General features: G+C 35.3%; 1 protein-coding gene across 1 annotated transcript in view; it reads right to left on the bottom strand.

The window, feature by feature from the left end:
• Positions 1–15,761, bottom strand: part of LOC110373365 (hemicentin-2) — a 60,173-nt gene that overhangs the window by 31,883 nt on the left and 12,529 nt on the right. Inside the window, exon 2 of the mRNA XM_064037651.1 lies at positions 738–833. Within this exon, the coding sequence (XP_063893721.1) occupies positions 738–795 (58 nt within the window). The 5' untranslated portion in view covers positions 796–833. The remainder of the gene's footprint in view (positions 1–737; positions 834–15,761) is intronic.

Genomic DNA, 15,761 nt, shown 5'->3' with positions numbered 1-15,761 from the left:
CTAAAAGTAAATGTCTAATTAAATATTTACTACAAAGATTATGTAGCAGCAAATTACTAATTTTATTTTAACTAAAAAGTTCAGGAATACTTTGGTTTTCAAGGATAATCTGTGTTTTGTTACCACGGAGTAAGGAAAGATTTTGTTTTCCATGTTTTTTACTTTAACGTTAAAACTGCCCAACGCTGAAATTTTAACTCGCTTACATAACATTAATTTTCAGTTTAGGCATTACAAGTAACTCATTAAAACTAAGAAAAAGTAGTAATTTTTTTATATTTTTTTCAGGTTTCAAAAGCATGCTTCTAAGGTAACGTTAAAAGGTTTTTTCTAACATCAACATAATTCATTAACTTTTTCATTAACATTACTCTTTTTTGTTTTAACTTGATAACTTTCGTTACAAGGCTTGTTCTATTAAAACGTGAGTTTTAGTCATTAATCATATTTTTATAATTACTTAAAAGTTAGGTAAGAAAACGACAAGGTTTATGAAAAGGATATTTACAAATCAAAAGCAGCTCATTCAAATTACGCTCAACATTCTTAATTGAAAATTGTTACACCGCTAATTTATAAATCACAAATGATACCCCTGGAAGTTTCAAAATTACACTAGACTTCAACACCATAACAGAAAAAAAGAACACACACACACTCAGACAAATAAACACACACACACACAAACACACACAAACACAGCACAATACTCAAGATAACACAAGAAATACGCTTACCAATGATGCACCCCAGGAAATGAGCCGTGAATAGGCAGACAGCGGCCGCTCGAGCCATCTTTCAGGCCAGCACCCCGAGCCGAGGGGTCATCGCTCCTGAAACAAAAGATTGCGCTAATAACCTCTGTAACCCTGAAGATAACGGTGCGTCCTATATTAAAGATCTGGATGCGAACAGGAAGATAACAAACAGTCCATACGGATCGCTTCGCGTTCGCGGTGCATCGCTCATGGGGGACGCACCCAAGTCTAAAACGTTTATTGAAAGTGGGCTAGTTTTAGCACTTTTTCACGACTCAATATTACAATCAGTAATCAATATTACAAAAGGACAGCACCCCAAAAACGCCCCCTTTTTACCACTTTCTAGTATTAAAGCTGGAAAGAAAAAGCGGTGAAGAGCAAACTTCCCAGCAACACCACTGTCTATTGCTCATAAAGCGGATTTAGATTAGCGTATATGCGTCTATAAGCTTGTTTTTTAAAGAGCCAATTTTGCCAATAGCACAAATCGTACGCGAGTTGACGCCCATATAAACTCCTTTAAACTAGGCTGAGTCATTATAAACGCTCATGTCATTTCCAGCAAATACTGGCCTATATTAGGGTCAGCGCGTATAGCAAAACAATTAGCGTATAAAGTCTTTAGTCTGAAATCGCCCTCAGTCTCAGCATTCACTTGGTATAAGGTACCTTTGCTCAATTGTTTGCAAACCGTTCTCACTTATTTGCTAAGGACTATAGTTCGATGGGAAATGTATGGTCTTGTTTGACCAAACATATTGTTATAGCGAGGTGTCTTATTTATTTAGGACTGTTTATTATGTGTAGTTTCACCTGCGTTCTTGTAAAAGACGTACTTATGTGTACCTATATATTTTCCATAAATGAATTTACGTCGATGCTTGCTAAATAACCGAAACTTCGAAATAACCTGAACTATGGTCAAAAAAGTGGCGCCCTTCCATAAATAATTAAAGTAACGATCAACAATTTACAATTTTATAACTACATTTTCTTCTTATGAATTTAAAACTCAATTTCTGCATAGATGTTACTTTTAACCTAAAGCTTTCTTTAATAAGAAGTTACCCGAACCTAAGCAAGTCTTATATCTAACAACGCTGCAGTGAAAACGTGGTCTAACTTTGTATGTAAAATAGGACGCGGCATTTGGCCGCTCTGTGAAAATGCTAGGGCTTTGAGAGTGTCAATTTTCTTGAGTACTAACTCTTACTATGTGCTTTATTCGTTTGGTTCCTGTCTTCGCGTAAGAGGGTATGTGTTTATTATAATTGCATTGGAGTGCCTGGTGTTAAAAAGCGACGTTGGGGCTAGAGGTAAGTGGAGTAAAAATAAGGAAAGTTCTTTCCACGGGGATGTATGGAATACACAGGAAAGAAAGACAGGAAAGAGATTCAAAGTGCATGTACATCAAGTATTCTTTGCCCGGTTTCATGAAATAAAACACTACACATAGGTACACTGTTGCTATTTTACTAACCTAATTTTTAACCTTTAACCTTTTTTTTAAATATGGCTCAGATATTGGATTTCATATTTTATTTCTATTAACAGCCGTTTATAAAACTAAAAAGCCGTTTATTTTTAGTTTTATAAACGGAACGGAACGGTTTTAGTTAGAACAACAGTTCTAACTAAAACGAATGAAATTTACTAAAAGCTAATACATTAACAGTATTTATGTCTTCATTAATAAACCTTTATCTGAGAACAAAGAAAGCAGTCCTAATCCGGTAGTGTTAAGTACAAATAATGCGATAGAACATTACATTCTGGGAGATTAGTTAACTGATTGTCTAGACCTAAAAGGAAAGACTATTGTTTCGGCTTTTACCAGAAGAACTGGTGAAAAAGAAATATTTACATTCGTCTTCAAAAAAAAAAACACAGAAGCTTATTATATTTTTCAACGTGGCTTCATTTTAATTTACATAGACAAAGACCTAAAAATAATATTTTTTTCTCCGATTAACATTAACTGTGTCCATAGATAGATTCTTAAAAAAACGTGGATTTACGCATTTATGTCCAATATGACCCCTGGTTGACCGATAAACTAGGCCAAGTCAGACATCTTTTGAATCTTTACTTTTAAGATTATGTTAATAACGTTACTATCAACAAAATGATAAAAAGCATTAAACGAAAGCTGAAAACATAACAAAAGAAAGTCTACAACGACACTCCAAAATGTAGATACGAAACTCCTTTCAATTAAAATGTCAGTTTATTTTCGGCCTGCTTTTTAGAAAAGAAAAATCATGTTTTAAATATTTTTGGAATAGCTATGTTCCAAATTTGAATTTTCAGGACGTTAACGTAATATTATAAGCGACGTATATACAGAGATCGTAAAAGTTTATGCTCTAAATACTAGGACAGTTATTTTCCCGAATTAGAAGTTACGTAGGAGGAATGACAACAAAAATGATGGAGTTTCATTAAAATGGTGAACGCCGGAGTAATTTTATTTGAAATTTTCGGCGTACGTTTTTATTATGCTTCTAGAGAGAAACGCTTGTTTTTGATGATTTTACGGAACGTACTTAAAATGTAATGAATTGTTTCATTTTAGCGTGAAGTTAAAAAGTCGCAATAGTTGCGTATTTTTTAACCTACCCATTAACGAAGCCATGTAGGAAATATGTAGGCATATTAACTTATGGAACTGTGAACATTCTTATCTAATCTAGCAATATGTTGCATACTTGTCTGTAAGGAATTCCAAATCTATAATTATGAAAGTATGTGCATCTGAACTAAGCTCCCTAACCGCCTAGCTTTTTCCCAACTATGTTGGGTCCGCTTACAGTCTAACTGTTTTTACAAGGAGTGACTGTCTGTCTGACCTCCTCAGCCTAGCAACCGGGCAACCTTATACTGCGCGTCTGAAATTCGCTACTACTATATGTCATTCTCACGGGTTGCGAATGAAACTGCTGGCAAAAGCTAGTATACTGCCTCCTTCCTCCTAACAATCTATTTCAGTACGTTGACACAAGGCATTGTTCATAAAATAATTGTCAGACAAAGAGCAACCAATTACGTCTGTTTCCGTACAGGTTAAACCATTTGTCCAGTTTTCATACTGTTATAATTATACGGTTCATTTGATATTCATTCAGCGGAAAATATAACAATATGCCAAGTCTGTCATGAAAGGTTAATAAAGTCAAACGATGTATGTTTTTGTGAATAAAAAAAGGTATTTTTCTGAAATATTTATGACTGACTGTATTTTCAAGGCTGTAGGTATTTATAGCCTTTATTTTAATGAGAAAGGAAAAACATCGATTGATTTTACTCTGTTTTTGATTCAGAGGACCCTTGTTCTGCAAACTTTTAGTCGGCCGATAGTTTGTTTGAGCTCATAAATCAGTATAAAATCGAATGGTAGTACGCACATTACGAAGATCAGATATTTAGCCGCTATCAGATCGACTGAAAATTTTGATTGGAATAAAGACATTCTTTATGCTCAAGACATAACAACATAATCCTAATTCGTCTGCATAACTCGTATAAAATGTATTCTAAATATTATATACATATATTAAATGAAATAATGTGCTCTTTAACTCAGTCATGTTTTGACCATACAGAATATGTGAACACATAAGATACACCAAACTGTTAACATACATAAGTTACTACTCAATCCCCTATTCTATCTTATTCAGTTTCCTTTGTTAGTTGTTCGCTTCACTAGCTTTTGAGACAATAGAACAAATAATGGGAGCTCGGACTTCTAAGATAACATAATATATCTTAGCGAAAAGCTGTTGAAACAGCCATTATGTTTCAGGAGGAAAGGCGATGTTAACAAATGATAATTATTGAAAGGACAATGAGGGGATAAAATATTTACAAATTGATGTCCAAAATTGTTCTTTTTTATTTTAACAATATCGGGTTTTATAGAATGGCGTGATTGATCTAACTTCCCCAAAAATGCTGTAACCATGTATATTTAATCTACCTACATTTCGAGAAATAAGGCACATTTAATTGAAATCCATAGAATTTAATTTCCATTACATAACACAATTACACTTCCAGCTAACAATTGATCATCCCAAAATAACCCTCAAACTTCAAAACTCCTAACTAGATACATACCAATTTCGAATGTGAAACAACAAAGAGACACTCTAACAAAGGCCCTCAATTTCTTGCCATTTAATTACAACCCTGATTACCAAACTGGTAGAAAATCAATAAGCCTGCCGAAGCCCTTCAAAATTTCTTAGCAAACTTTTGAGCACCTTATTGTTCTAATACCCAATCTGAGGCAATAAGCTTAAAACTGGTTCGTTACTTTCTGATCAAAGTCGGCGTATGGCTTCAATACTTTACTGTAGCCATTGTAGGCTTTTTACATGGAGTATGGGAAGATGGAGATGCCGTAATGTGGGTAGATCAGGCGCCTTCTTCTAGGTCAAATACGTACGGTGGGCTCACTAAAACGATCAGTCACCAAGGAGGCGTTCGGATTCTTTCAAGCATCTATTAACGGTATTACAAAAAATGGTCTGGTCCAACGAAGTTGTATGAGGTCGGAAACAGTAACGTTCCTCGTCCCCGCCCGCATTTTTCTTACGAGATTTTCCGTTATGGCACCTCCGCTAGTCATTTTGTTCTCCATGGCTTTGTAATATAGCGACTATGGAGACATTGAAGGCTCAAGATTTTCTTTGATATCGGGAAATCGGAATGAGCGCGTTGGAACATAAAATTTATTGATGTGTACCAAATTTGTTGTGCCCGGAAGGCTCGAGATTCGAGTATCTTATCAAAGGTATTATGATTGTTATTGCCGAGTGGTGTTAATAGTAGTGATTTTGGCAACGCTCGCTGAATATTGTATTTGGCATTCAATGTAATAATAATAATCGTTATAACGTGATGCCGTGTACCGAATCATGTCGGAATATAAATGGTTGAATTGTATTGAAGAAGAGCATTGATGGGTGTACTTAAACGATTTTGAAAATTCTCTTATGACTTCAAAAAAATTACGTTATTGTTTTTGAGAATTTAAATCTTTATTTTATCTGGGTACGGGAAGTAGTTACCTACCTATAAGTTGCGGGAATCAGCTACTAACTAATAATCCTATATCACTCAGCAACAAAGCCTAAATCTCATACCTACACTAGAGGCTTATAAAAAGCGCGATAACAACAGATGGCCGAAACAGTGAAGGAAGTTGTCCTAAATAAGGCCACGGTTACACACATATACACAGCTTTTGTCAAACAATAGCTCCATTACTTGGTGGCGAGAATAATATGTAGGTACAATAATTTGTCGTCCCCAGCTTTACTTGTACATAAAAACATTTGGGTATGAGAATAAAAGATTTGTATTAATAGTATAGATACTTACCTAAATAGATTATTACAATATTGTACAAACACGTCGTAACCAGGCATGAAAGTATAAAGTCAAGGCAAATCTTCATTGAGATAAAAAAGGACCGAAAATTTTCGAATATTTATTAATCATCTGCAAAACGGCTGAAAATCTAATTCATCCAAAAATAAAACACATTTTTTATTGGTAACCAATTAATTAGACTTTTTACGTTTTGTCGGAATTATTATTCCGACAAAACGTAAAAAGTCTAATTTAAATATATGATGATTTCATTTTGCATAATTTCTTCAATTACTAAGATTACCATACCTAATTCCATCAAATCAGACAATTGGTATTTACAACTCATTAACGTTAAATAGCCACGTAATAGCCAGTTGGCTATTCTGGCTATTCTATTAACAGTGGGTTAAAATGAAATAATACGTCGTTCCCAGCACGACTTGTGTAAATAAGACCGATGGCTTCTGAAGTGATATATCATACTTGAGGTCCGTTTTGCCCACTCTCCCCTTAGAGGAGCTTAACTATTATCAATTATTGTATTGTGGGAATATTTTTGCTGACTTAGATGTTAAGTATTTCGTTGGATGAAGTCAGGTATTTATTTGGTTTGTGGCATTCTTGCCTTTATTTATTCTTATAATTTACTAGTCATTTTCTAGCGTGAACTACTACCGGTGTGCCCGTATCGGGGAATAATATACTTTTGTTTTTCGGGAAGAGTGTAGCTTTCCAACAGTGACAGAATTTTTTTCATACAAACATCAACCAAAAACCCTCTTTATTGTATGACTATAGATGAATACAAAATAGTGCTGTATTTTGTTGTAGAAAAGATATATCAGATAGACATATCAGAAATTTGGCTTAAGTTGTACGCTTTATCGAGAATTAGAATAATTCAGAACAAAAGCTAAATATTTAAAACCGTCGTATACTCATACAAATACATACATACTCGTTATATAAACTCTAAATGTTTCAGTCTAAAGATGATTTTATTCAAGGCAAAATATAAACGCTATCAAAATGAACGCTTCAATAAAATTCAAGTATTAATAGAAGTAAAATCCCCGATATAAAGTTGAAATGTTCTTGAGGAGCTAATAAAAAATGGCTTTAAAACTCTGTAATAGTAATCTGGCTTAATGGAGCCACAAATACTTTTAGCCTTTCAATTTATACTAATCATTTATCTGGATTATGGTACTTTTTTATTTGGGATAGAAGAAAATTGTTATTCATTGACACCATTATATAAAACAGCTTAACGCATAAATAATCATATTAGCATATCGACTTCCAAGAAACAGGAGTTTCTGAATTCGAATGTTTTTTTTTTACATTTCTTTGTCACTTTTACAAAAAGTCGTGGTGGCCTAGTGGGCAAAGAACCAACCTCTCGAGTATGAGGGCGCGGGTTCGAATCCAGGTCAGGCAAGTACCAATGCAACTTTTCTAAGTTTGTATGTACTTTCTAAGTATATCTTAGACACCAATGGCTGATAAAAAGGTGAAGGAAAACATCTTGAGGAAACCTGGACTATATAGTCTGAAATCACCAACCCGCATTGAGCAAGCGTGGTGATTAATGCTCAATCCTTCTCCGTGTGAGAGGAGGCCTGTGCCCAGCAGTGGGACGATAAATAGGCTGTAACTAACTAACTAACTTGTCACTTTTGTGTACCAGTACCATGTACCCGTGGTATGTACTAATAATGAATGTATATAAGATAAAAGCATGCTATTTATCTGCACAATATTGAACGACGAATGTTGTTTGTAATGTGAAAGAAAATTGCAACGCTTGTATATTCAATCTTCTACATCATAAAACTCCTAAAATGTTTAAAATAAACCTCTACCGCTCAACACACCATTTCTCAAACACACTGTTTACCATTTCACCGTACCTTGCGGTTTCAAACGCAATATTTCCTTCAGCGAGCGACACCGGGGCGTGTTCCCAGTATACACAAATACGGTAATAAATTGTACGCTTAACTTACCATACAAGTCGTAGAAACCGGTAAGGGTGATATTAATGTTCAGGGGCGACAAATCGCGTACTATTATTATGCTTAATGCGTGACTCGAACATGGGTAATTGAATCGTTCACCGACCATTTGGGTCCGAATAGGCTTAGATCTTGCGACATCTGATATATCGCTCCTCCCACCGAATAATATCGTTATCAATAAATTCAAATTTTACAGGAAAAATAAAACAGTGTTTTTTTACGATTATTGGAAAAACTGTGCAACCTAAGAGAATGATTTATATATCAAATAAAAGCTATTTATTTATAGAATCATTCTAAACAAATTTATTTACTGTTTATTTTATTAGAACGAAGTTATTTAAGAAAATAAATTTTACTGGAAACGCTAGAAAAATATTATTTCGGAAAACAACATTACGATATTATTCGCGTAAGAACAAACAGACAGCGTGCACAATAATAGTACACTACAATGGTATTCATTAAACAAAGACAACCAAACATAAACAGTAATAGATTGTACCTGGATTTTTTGCCGATATAATGCACATTATATATTAAATTATTGTTTTATTACTATTTTATTTTTCAATTAACTATCAAGTAATATCAATTTATTAGAAATATAAATCGCAATAAAACTATGACTTTGTGATAAAAGAAAACTGTTTATTAATAAAATGAAAAAACATAATCATTTGTTAAAAAAAAATTACAAACCAAACTATGATTAGATCTGTCCGATCTTTCATAAACACCTTAGTACAATAATTTAGTCTCTGTCATTGTCATCGTCACTATCAGAATCCGAAGCTGGTTGTCATTAAGTATAGCTTCGGAACGAATTATAAAACGAATGATAGTGGGCTTCAGTTCTGCATAAGCTGAGTAAATCTTCTAGTAGAGCTTTGCTGACCGCAATTGGTTCAGAGTATGCTGGTTTTAGACTGGTCACTTCAATATTACCTGATATATTTTGTTTGCCTCTTCTGGACCTATTGATACAACTTTCTGTGTTTAAGTCAAAGTATTGATCATCATAATTATATTTAAATTGTACTATATTGGGATTGGAATTTGAGACCTTTACTTCTACAATTTTAGTCCATGCGATTTTAGAGCCTTGAGTGTCTGTAGTCCAGTTTTTCCCAATGATAAGGTCTTTAATGTCGTAAAAGTCACTTTGTCCCATTTCTATTAAATTATATTTCTCTCCAGTAATTTTGGCATTCACTATTACACCATACACTTGGTCAGGTGTATATAAAACTTTGTTTTTCATTGCTCGTTCAATCAACGAATGCATGCTGTCACCCTCGTTTTGACTGTGACCAGTTTCAAAAAAACGGTGGGTAATATTTTCTATATAGCCTTTTTTTATGGCATATAGATAAAGTGCAAACACATACCGGTTTTTATTTTGGCCCGCGCAACCATCCGAATAAAATGATATGTATTTGATTCCTCGTTGTTCTTCCATAATTATGAACTTTAGTAAACAGCTCCCTATTTCAATAGAGCCTCTTTAAGCTGTAGAAAGGTGCCACACGTAAATCTTTCTTTGGTTTAAAAAATGAGTAGTTATATTGAGTATTCAATATTGATTCGTATTGACGTTTTGATGCTAGACCGAGGCTCTCTGAATATCAACTTCAAGGCCGAACGTTTCCGTCTGAGGCCAGGCTCCGACCAACACTGCTCCAAACCATGACAGGATCTGAAACGTTCCAGTCAAATCTGGAGAACCGATTTGCCGCCGTGGAAACCACAACAGACGTTAACCAGAACCATGAATATGTGGTTCGGATCCTCAGGGAGGAAGGTTCGAGATTCTGTAACATGCAGCGTAAGGGCAAGAAATCAAAGCTTTCGGAAGAGACATTAGGGCTTATGAAGAAACGACGTGAAAACCCGCCTGTCACTTCGTCAGCTAAGCGGGCTCTAAACCAAGAGATCAACAAGCACGTACGACGCGACCAATACTCCGGTGCTCCAATACTCTTGTCATTGAACGAGCAATTGAGCTGAATCGGGGGTCAAAGGTGTTCGTACAATCTCTTGGAAGAAGCCACTTGACGAAGCTGACCACAACAAGTGGAGAAGTCGTTTCTTCGGTGCCGGCAGTCCTTTCGGAAGTGGAAAATTTCTATGGCCGGTTATACGCATCGCATGCATCTCGACCTGATCTCGGAAATGAGGATTCTAGAGCCACATTAACACGCCATTTCACCGAAGACCTGCCAGAAGTCAGCAGTGGCGAAATCGAGATCGCTCTGAGACAGCTCAAAAATGGAAAAGCCCCTGGCGAGGATGGCATTACAACAGAGCTATTAAAAGCAGGAGGAAACCCCTTACTGGGGGAGCTCCAGAAGCTTTTTAATGCCGTCCTGTTTGAAGGGAGAATTCCAGAGACGTGGAGTAGGAGTGTTGTCGTCCTGTTCTTCAAAAAGGGAGACAAAACCCAGCTGAAGAACTATCGACCCATTTCCCTCCTAAGCCACGTCTATAAGCTGTTCTCAAGAGTGATCACGAACCGACTTGCGCGAAGACTCGACGAATTCCAACCACCGGAACAGGTTGGGTTTCGGAGCGGATACATCACCATAGACCACATCCACACAGTGCGGCAGATTATACAGAAGACCGAAGAGAATAATCAGCCCCTGTGTCTAGCATTTGTGGACTATGAGAAGGCCTTTGACTCGGTTTAAATCTGGTCTGTTCTGAAGTCCCTGCAGGGTTGTCAAGTAGATTGGCGATACATCCAAGTGATGAGATGTCTATACGAAGCCGCTACAATGTCCGTCCAAGTACAGAATCAGCAAACAAGGCCCATACCATTGCATCGAGGAGTGAGACAAGGGGATGTTATTTCCCCGAAACTGTTCACTAATGCAATGGAGGATATGTTCAAGACGCTGAACTGGAAAGGATGCGGCATCAAAATCAATGGCGAACACATCTCTCACTTGCAATTTGCTGACGATATCGTCATCATGGCGGAAACGCTGCAGGACCTACAACAGATGCTGAACGACCTGGCTGAATCTTCTCTACGCATCGGCCTACGGATGAACTTGGACAAAACCATGGTCATGTTCAATGAACATGTTCTACCGGGACTGATTGCGATACACGGCACCGTTCTCGAAGTTGCTCGGAAATATGTATACCTCGGGCAGACATTGCAGTTAGGTAGAAACAACTTTGAGGACGAGGTGAATAGGAGAATTCAGTTGGGTTGGGCTGCATTTGGCAAGCTACGTCGAGTCCTAACATCGTCGATCCCACAGTGCCTAAAGACAAAAGTCTTCAATCAGTGCGTCCTACCTGTCATGACTTACGGAGCCGAAACGTGGACACTGTCGGTACGGCTGGTTCACAAGTTTAAAGTCGCTCAGCGGGCTATGGAAAGGGCTATGCTCGGCATTTCTCTGAAGGATCGCATCAGAAATGAGGTAATCCGTCAGAGAACCAAGGTCATCGACATAGCCCACCGAATCAGTAAGCTGAAGTGGCAGTGGGCTGGCCATATTAGCCGAAGAACCGATAACCGTTGGGGTAAACGAGTTCTAGAGTGGAGACCACGCCTCGGCAAACGTAGTGTAGGACGTCCTCAGGCACGGTGGAGTGATGACTTGCGCAAGACGGCTGGCAGGAGCTGGATGCGAGAAGCCGAAAATCGATCTCAGTGGCGTGCACTTGGAGAGGCCTATGTCCAGCAGTGGACTGCGATAGGCTGATGATGAGGACCAGAATAATTCAACAAATCCAACATTCGTCTAGCTCGGGGATTTTTCAAAACAAACTTTTTCATTTTTGCAGTATTTCGATGACACTTTATTCTTAATCTATACAATTAACTCTATAGATATTAATTTAAAACAGAAAATCGCTATATATTTAAGTAAACTCGTATTTATTGCAATTAAAACAGAGCGCAACACTTCACCACGAAATTATTGTCCGGTACTGATTTAAAGTAAACAAACACGGCGACTAGGCAGCACGTGCCGCGTACTCAGTATTATTCTATCCCTTTCTTTATCATTAGAAAAAAAGAAAGCGATGCGTATTGCATGTAGCTCGCGGTAATAGATAATACAGTAATCGCATGTTGAGTGTAAACATCGCCTCGGTAAACTATTGCAAAAGTAATTGTTAGTTTTTTTTTAAATATAATTTAATAGTAACTAGCATTACCATAATTTAAAAATAAAATGTCTACAGGAATAGTATTGTTGGAATATTTTACCATAAAATGAGTTTCCTGTTCTTACTCGAATAATATCGTTATTGTAACAAATTGAAAATCTTATTTGCAGCGCTACCCGTAATCACTACTAGTGATGGTATTCACGTAAATAAGCACAATAAATCTGTAACAGAATAATAATGCTATGGTTATTATAAAAATTCTAGTTTGTAATATACTTATAGGAAAAATGTGAAAAAAATTTACAAGGTGTAAAAGAGTATGTACATGACGAATATGCAATAAAACGAAAAGCATCGTTATGTCACATTACGATATTATTCGGTGGGAGGAGCGATATAATATTTACCTATGAGGGTTGGGGGAGGCCGTAATGGAATTATATTTCATCTTCTTTTCTTTAACCTTATAATGATTGTATACATACAAAAATATATTCCTATTCCCATATTTTAGTGTAACTGTCCCATTCAGCGGTCGGCATTTGTTTTTTTTTTTCTCAACTGCCAAGAAGGGTTATGTTTTAATGACATTATTATACCTTTTTGAGTTTTCATAATCGTGCCCATTGAAACCTTAATGTTAAAAAAGTCCGTATGTGGCTCGTGAAGGCAATTACGGAATACGTTACGGGGATTTGCCCTTTTTTTCAAATACAAATATGGAGGGTAAGCGAGTAAGATTTTAGAGCTTACAATAGCCTTTGAATTTTATTGTTTGAAATCACAACGCTCATTCGTGGGTGTACAACCTCGTTTGTCTCTGAAATATTATGACCGTGGCGAACATTCATAATTGTGTTAACCCTAAACTGCGAGTTGAAGGTAAATTGTACCAAGAATAAGTTTATCATTTATTTTTCTTCGAATTCTCAGAATTAATTTCTTAATTAATGTTCGGTTAATCTTTTGTTATTCTATTAAGTTTTCAAGTTCGTAGAACAGCTGTGTATACTTTGTCGTGCTCTTGAACTTGGATATCTAACCTTTAGACGTTTGATTCGTAAATATTGTTTTGGAGTTACGAAAAAGTTTCTAGTTCACGTCTTGTTACTTGTTTGTTTTCTGACTGTCAGTGACGTGATCATTTTCACTATAAATAATGCAATAAATTAATACTTTAAGTTATCGTGTCCATTGCAATGTAAATAATTTGTAAAGCAAATTAAGTGAGTTAAGTAAATTATTCTTTTGTAGTGGCTGTAGATTCGAGTTATTTATTGAGTAATGTGTTGACAAAATCATTTCAATTATATTTGCCTCAAAAATGTAGGTCAAAAAGTTTGAAGGTTAAAATCTGTAAACATTATTAATTAATTAAGTAATTAATATAACACACGCTTGACAAAACTGCTGTGTTGTGACATAATGTTGTTAATTACAATCAATTACAAAGTTAAACCGCGTAGGCTTGTGAAGCAATCATTAACTTTCATAGCCATACTTTCTCTTTGATCTTTCCGCAGACTGGTTTTGTTTCCTGGTTACATTTACGTATCTAATGTTATTTTGGAATATTCTTCAAGATTTCATACTCATTAAAAGTCATATAACATTGTGTGAACTTTACGTATAATGTACAAAGAAAACATAATTATTTTTAACCGACTTCCCAAAAAGTAAGCAGTTCTCAATTCGAATGCTATTTATACTTGTGGTAATTTTTTCCTCTTATTTTAACGCGTAGCTTTCTGACACAGTGTTTTGCGCACAAACAGCTACGTTATTATAAATAATATAATAACATAATTTACTATAGTTCATAAAGTCATAATCACACGCGAAAATTAGTTCTCCGAAGCAATTATTGCGTGCCTCATAAATTACCTGTCACACACCAAATTAATAGCAACAAGGGCATATCACGAGCAAAAACTGGTCCATCATCTTACAATAAGTAACAAAAATAATGGGTCATACAAAATTAACGGAGACGGGGTCTATTGTACCCCGTGCCGCAAAAGAGGGTTGCCAGATGACGCATCACAACTTGGCACTAAAGTGACAGGGTCACACATTGTTCGGGGCTTTGCGGGATTAGACTCTTAAGTAGTGTACGCTGTTTATGATTATAATAATAAGAAGAAAATTGAATATTACGAAGGGTTCATGTATTTCGTATAAGGCTTTTTAAGTGGTGATTTTATCAATTTATTAAAATTGGGATGAAATGGGACAGGTTTTTGGCTGTAAGTTGATCCATTTCAGGTAGTCTAGATTTCAGTCACATAACAGTCTTCAAGGCTTATTTGAGCATATTTTTACGTTATTCACTTCTTTATGGTATCCATTTCTATTCCATAAGCAAATACACGTATTCTTCTTCCTAAATGATTTTAATATATGTATGACAATATGTAAAAAATCTACATAACGATAATGAAGTAACTTACAATAAATAGCCAATTATATATTATTATTCAAGTATATAGGGAAAATACATCTACAAATCTAAAAATAAGTCTGTATACATTAAAAACTTTTTGGAACTTTTCCCAAAATAACTGGCAGCAGAGTATTTAAAGATGCCAAGATTTCTAACAAAGCTGTGATGACCGAAGTAAAGTACGGGTCTTTTGATAGTGAGAAAAATATTGTTTTTAGTATAATAGGGAAAGTTGGAACACTTGAAGCAATTACTTCAATATCTTTGTGGGCGTCACCACTTAAAGTCAAGAATCAAACTTTCGTGGCCTTAATTTGATAACGAATCTATATTTATTAACGTTTTATGTAATTTTGTTTTTGATTTAGTAAGTATTACAGGGTTCAATATGCGGGAAATCATGTATGATATATTTTATGCAATAGAAAAAATGTAAAGGGTCATCTTTTAATTAACAACAGAAACAAGCAACGTAAAACCACTCAGTACCTACTTATTTATTTTAGAGTGACTTTGAAACCAATATTCTAATATTGAGGTAAGATTTACAAAAGAGTTAACACTGATAAGTACGTGTTTATTATAATAATAGCTCCATAATTACATATATTCAAACTTATGTGTAGGTTGATATTTTATATGGATTAAATAATATTAATATAACCGCGATAAAATCCGTAAACGTAGTTTTATTTAAATATCTTCCTCCAATATAAATAGAAGCTCAAAAATAAAAATGAAATCTATCCCTCAATTCGTTACAACAAGTTACAAGAAACGACTAAGTAATACGTTCTTAGAGTTCTAGTTACCGTTCCCATTTTTATAAAAACAAAGCAAAATGAATAACGTTTTCTAGGAAACAATATTAATAAACTTATTACGTGTTTCATTTTATTCCTGACCTGTTAAACGCTAAGCGCTTAATATATTTTTCATCAAAACATTTGATATCATCTACCAATTAATCAACAAAAATGTAAAGCATATAAACAGTTTTTAAATTCATGAAAC

The sequence above is a fragment of the Helicoverpa armigera genome, chromosome 13 (genome assembly GCF_030705265.1).
Source record: "Helicoverpa armigera isolate CAAS_96S chromosome 13, ASM3070526v1, whole genome shotgun sequence".
Taxonomy (NCBI): Eukaryota; Metazoa; Arthropoda; class Insecta; order Lepidoptera; family Noctuidae; genus Helicoverpa; species Helicoverpa armigera.
Note: the sequence above shows the minus strand (reverse complement) of the source record. Positions and strands in the feature narration are given on the sequence as shown.